We start from the raw sequence: 5,372 nt of genomic DNA, 5'->3' as shown, positions 1-5,372 counted from the left end.
ATTTTTGGACGGAGAAAGTATTAGTAGAATCCGGTGCGAGAACCCTGCGCAAAAGAGAGGACAAGTGAGAGGAACGGGGGGCGCAGGAAGTACCAGTAGTAGTACATCTGATATGGGTTGACAATCCCGCGGCGGCGCGTGGGTTTCCCGAAATTCACACCGCCCACCCACACGGCCCTCAAACCCGCAGGCGTACCAGCAGCAGCACCGGAACAGAAAAGAGAAAAGGAATCGCCAGCCCAGCCAGCATCAGCGATGGACCGAACCGCAAAAGTGAGAGCGCTCACCTCAATCTCATGCAGCAGCAGCAGCAGCAGCAGCTAATCACTCCCACCGATTATCTTTTCTCCCTTCCTTGCCCCCCTCTCCCACTCCCTCCCCTCACCTCCGCCCCGCTCCCATGGCGTGCCCCCCAAAACCCTAGCTAGCTCGCCCCGGGACAGCCCCCGTCTCATCCTCCTCCCTCCGCGGCCAGCAGTCGCGCCCGCGCCGGCGCCGGCATGGACCACCACCACCACCACAAGGCCGGGGTGCGGGGCCGCCTCCGCGTCACCGCGGCGCGGCGCCGGGCGTGGCAGCAGCAGTCCGCCTGCTGCAAGCGGCCGGCGCGCCGCGACCCGGTCGACACCGTGCGCAAGTTCATGCGCCGCGAGATCGGCGGGGGCCACCGACGGCCCCCGCGCCCCGCCGCGCCCTCCACCTCCGCCTTCTCCTGCCCCGAGAAGTTCCGCAACTTCCAGCTGCAGGTCCATCCCTACTCCCTCTGCACTCCCCTCTTAGGTCTACATACACCCTCCTCGGATTATCTCAGCGGCGCCCTAGAATTCACTCTTCCCGCTGATCGGAGAGTTTTTTTAATCTGATTAGGGTTGTTAGTTTAGCTGATTTATTTATCCATGCGACCCCTGTTAGCAAGCAAATTGCGACGCGTATCAAATGACACTAGTATTTTGGTGAACGGACTGAGGATCCTTGTAACGAGGTGTGGATGCGACTGGATCTGGGAATTATGTTAGACTGCTAGTGGCTGTATTCTAGAAAACTGACAGTTATCATATGCCCTCTCCCCAGTTTTCTGCACATAGGAAGTTAAAGTAGCCAGTGCGAGAGTTTTCTGGTTTAAATTTAGGTTTTCTCTTCTATCAGTAATTCAGCGGACAGTTGTTGTTGGTTGCGTGGGATTCTTCGTAGCATCATTTGCCATAGCAACTCGTGCAACAATTGGATGGGCCAGGGTTGGAGGGTGAAATGGCTGAAAGTAACTTGAATACTTGATGATTAGTTGTATCAACTGCCTGGAGTGGTTGGCATATATTTAGCCCAAGTTTTGAAATCCAGCGCATTGATAGGTATGTTTGGTTCTAGCCCAAGTTTGCACTAGCAAATATATGGCTAGCCAAAATTTCGTTGAGCTTTTAGTTGCCCAGAGGTTGGAATGGCCAACATTGGCAAGAAAAATGAACCAGACTGGGCAAAGAATCATTGGCATGCCAAAATGTTAGCTACCATCTAAACAAAGACCAAATGTTTGGTCATGACAAAAAAATTGGTAGGGTGAGCTTTAGTCACCATACAAACATAGCCGTCTGGTTTAGCCACAGGTCACTTATGTTTGTTTTATTACCTTCCCAACCATACCTGATCAAGTCATGAGTTCAGAATCTGGTTTTGGCTGCATAAATAAAATATTAGAGTTTGCACTCTGTATTTCCATAAGCATTTTTTTTGCCTGAAAATGGTCCCTGGGCTGAACCAAACCAGTTTTTTGGCTGCATAGATAAAATATCAGAGTTTTGCACTCTGTATTTTCATAAGCTTTTTTTTATTACATTTTTTTGCCTGAAAGAAGTCCCTGGGCTGAGCCAAACCAGAAGGCACCATTGCCAGTTCCTGTTGGACCACTGGTTTGATCTTGTATTTTAATATACGGCTCATCCCTTGAGAGAAAATTATCGGTTACATCCAAGCACAACGTCCTGTAGCGAATCCGGCACAACGAAGTGTCCCGTCCACCAAAGAGACCAACAGTGCAACATCCGGATAGTGCCACCCAGTGGCAGGGATGCGCACGCTGAAATCTAGAAAAAAAAAAGCATATCAGCCAGGCATTAATCACATATGCTTGTGCGTTGCAACGGGAGAGAAAATTATGTGTTATGTGCAAGCACAACGCCCTGTAGTGAGGTTCACTGCGAAAAAATGCTAGCTCTCCCGTCCACCAAAACGACCAACAGTTCAAGATCCGGATGGTGCCACCTGACGGCAGGAAGGCGCGCGCCAAAGCCTAAAAGGGAATGCATATCAGCTAAGCATTATTTTAGGAGAAAAGAGAACCGACACATGAGAAGATAAAAAAAGTTAACTAACAACACACATCTTTTTGCGCACTGACACATCCATTCCTTGATTGTGTAGGCAACTCGAGAAGGAATATCATCAACTCGATCTTCGCCTTTACTCCAGCCCACAATACTTCCTTTAGTTATGCACTTCTTTTCCAGCCCACAAATCTTTATTCAATTTACTCCAGCCCATATAATCCTTCCTCTTTAATTATGCACCTTCTTTCCAGCCCACGATCCTTCCTTTAATTATATGCGTCATGCAATTAGTTTAAATAGCAGGAAGGCCACCCGTTCAGCCCACAAACACCCCACGTTTTATAGCGCTGTCATGCAGCGTGCAAAACCTCTCCACCTTGCATGTGAGGGATCCCGTTTAATTAGCTCACGGCAGACAATGGCGTTGAACGTATGTAAATTGGTGAAATTCAGTTTTGTGTAGCGAGGTGGGACTATTCAACATGAAATATCCATGGTTTTTGTCTGCTGATGATGTTTGCATGTGCTGATGGAGCTGGCCCAGCCGCTTGGGTGTAGGCCGAGGCTCAATACGGCTCTGTGGCCTTTGCGTTTGTTTGAATATATATAAACATAATACAACCTTTGATATTCAGAAGTGTATGGTGGCCTAGTTGGTTAAGGAAGTTAGAATGCCGTGTGTGGTTTCTAGTTCGAATCCCACCCGGGCTTAATTTTTGTCATTGAATTATTACTATATTAAACACATTCCGTGGGCTGGCCATTATCTAGACATGGTTGAAGGCCCAAGTTAGCAGTGCGAGACTGCGAGCGACGGGCAGAAAATAGGCAGTGCGAACCGTTTTTTCACCTACGAAACATTATTTTTTGGACTGCGGGTTGATTCTCATAAAGGACAGGGGGTTTTCTGCAAAGTATCATGACACCAGGAATATCACCTTCCTTTATTAGTAGGTATAGATATATCAGTTAAACGTGCCAATCACGAACTGGATGAGCTAAAATGTAAATAAATACATATGGAGAAGGGTTCCATGGCCCCACAAAGTTTGATCCAGCATATTTTATAGTCTGTCTATACCAAGTAAAAATCAGATTAACTTATTTATGCACAGATTTTTCAAATATCTAGTAACTTGGAGATTTGTAAACCGTGTAAAGGAAGTATGTCTTTCATTTGGTTTTGCAGGAAGAATATGACACATATGACGATCCGTTTGTCCAGCTGCCATTGGCATGGAACAGAAGGAGGATTATTGAGATTGTAGCTGCAAGAGATTTAATATTTGCACTCGCCGAATGTGGTCTTTGTGGTGCATTCAATCGAAGTAAGTCTCATTCTTCTACACTAATTGATTTTGCTCTGTTATTTACGTCTGTTATGTTCCTGATAAACCTTCTCATCATGTTGGCAGCAACAAACAAGCGCATTTGCCATTTGAATATAAGCCCGGATGAGGTGATTAGGAGTCTGTTCTATAATAAGAACAATGACTCACTTATCACTGTTTCAGTTTATGAATCAGATCGTTACAGTTCACTGAAGTGCAGAACAACTCCAATAGAGTAAGTGACCTTATCTTTTTCTTCTTAGACTAATTTGTGTGTTCCAGTAATTTCAGTGCACAACTGCTTATCTTTCTTTCTACAGGCTTCTGCTCCTTTTTTTTATGTTTCTGAAAAAAAGTTTTCAATGGGTCTGTCTCAATTCATACATGAGATGCGTATCAACTTTGACTAATTTATCTTCTTTCCTTGCAATGCATTTTAGATACATCCGGAGAGGCCAGCTACATGATGGATTTCCTTTATTTGAAACTGAATCGCTGAAATATCCTGGCTTTGTTGAGTTTGATGATGTTAATGGCAAAGTTTTGACTTTTTCGGCACATGATAGGTAAGTTACATTTTCTGCATTACAGTTTGGCAGCAGTCATATGTTGAATTGTTTAAAATGTTCCCTCTTTGCAGTACCTACAAGGTTTTTGATCTAAAGAATTACAACTTTCTGTATTCTATATGTGATAAGGACATCCAGGAGATAAAGATAAGGTTTGCTTGTTGCTAATATTATTCATCCTTGACGTAAATAGTTGATGAAATGTTCTTACATCCATGAATCCTCTATCACCAGCCCTGGGATCATGCTTGTTATATACCAGAAGGCAAGTAATCATGTCCCACTAAAGATATTGTCAATCGAGGATGGAACGACACTGAAAACCTTCACTCAGTTGCTGCATCGAAACAGAAAGGTTGACTTCATCGAGCAGTTTAACGAAAAGCTTCTTGTGAAGCAAGACAAGGAAAACCTGCAGATTATTGATGTACGTTGCTATTATTACTTTGTCAACTCGTGGCAGCTACATTGCTACCTTAATTTGAGCTAACGTTTTCTTAGCAGTGAACTATGAGCTAACTTTGATCTCTGGGCAGGTCAGAAACTCTGGTCTGATTGAGGTGAACAAAACAGAGTTCATGACCCCTTCAGCGTTCATCTTCCTGTATGAAAATAATCTGTTCCTGACATTCTGCAATAGAACGGTTGCTGCTTGGAATTTCCGTGGAGAGCTGGTTACATCATTCGATGACCATGAGTTGTGGCATCCCAACTGCAACACCAATAATATATACATCACCGCCGACCAGGACTTGATCATCTCATACTGTAAAGTTTCAGGAGGCGGCACAAATGACGCTGATGATGAAGGCCGGGAAGGTAACAATTTCGCTGTGCATTGGTTTTACATGCTAATACCTGCTGTATTCGGTATAGCTTCAACCTGACTGAATTGCTGCATTCTCTGAATCCCCTCAGGTTCCCGCATGGGATCGATCAACATGAGCAACATCTTCACGGGGAAGTGCGTCGCCAAGATCTCGGCCCTGGACCCGACCCTCATGGTCGCTCCCCGGAGAAAAGGCGACACCAGCAGGTCCACCATCCGGAGCAGCGTGTCGGATGCCCTGGAGGACATCACGGCGCTCTTCTACGACGAGGACCGCAACGAGATCTACACCGGGAACAGCAGGGGTCTGGTGCATGTGTGG

At 45.6% G+C, this 5,372-nt stretch overlaps 1 protein-coding gene across 1 annotated transcript in view; it reads left to right on the top strand.

The window, feature by feature from the left end:
- The first annotated feature begins 271 nt into the window (after positions 1–271).
- Positions 272–5,372, top strand: part of LOC119316025 — a 5,641-nt gene continuing 540 nt past the window's right edge. Inside the window, exons 1-8 of the mRNA XM_037590428.1 lie at positions 272–746; positions 3,511–3,649; positions 3,737–3,887; positions 4,093–4,218; positions 4,293–4,373; positions 4,456–4,648; positions 4,758–5,040; positions 5,140–5,366. Of these exons, the coding sequence (XP_037446325.1) occupies positions 501–746; positions 3,511–3,649; positions 3,737–3,887; positions 4,093–4,218; positions 4,293–4,373; positions 4,456–4,648; positions 4,758–5,040; positions 5,140–5,366 (1,446 nt within the window). The 5' untranslated portion in view covers positions 272–500. The remainder of the gene's footprint in view (positions 747–3,510; positions 3,650–3,736; positions 3,888–4,092; positions 4,219–4,292; positions 4,374–4,455; positions 4,649–4,757; positions 5,041–5,139; positions 5,367–5,372) is intronic.

Source organism: Triticum dicoccoides, chromosome 6A (genome assembly GCF_002162155.2).
Source record: "Triticum dicoccoides isolate Atlit2015 ecotype Zavitan chromosome 6A, WEW_v2.0, whole genome shotgun sequence".
In the NCBI taxonomy this organism is placed as follows: domain Eukaryota; kingdom Viridiplantae; phylum Streptophyta; class Magnoliopsida; order Poales; family Poaceae; genus Triticum; species Triticum dicoccoides.
This window is presented reverse-complemented; position numbering and strand designations above follow the sequence as displayed.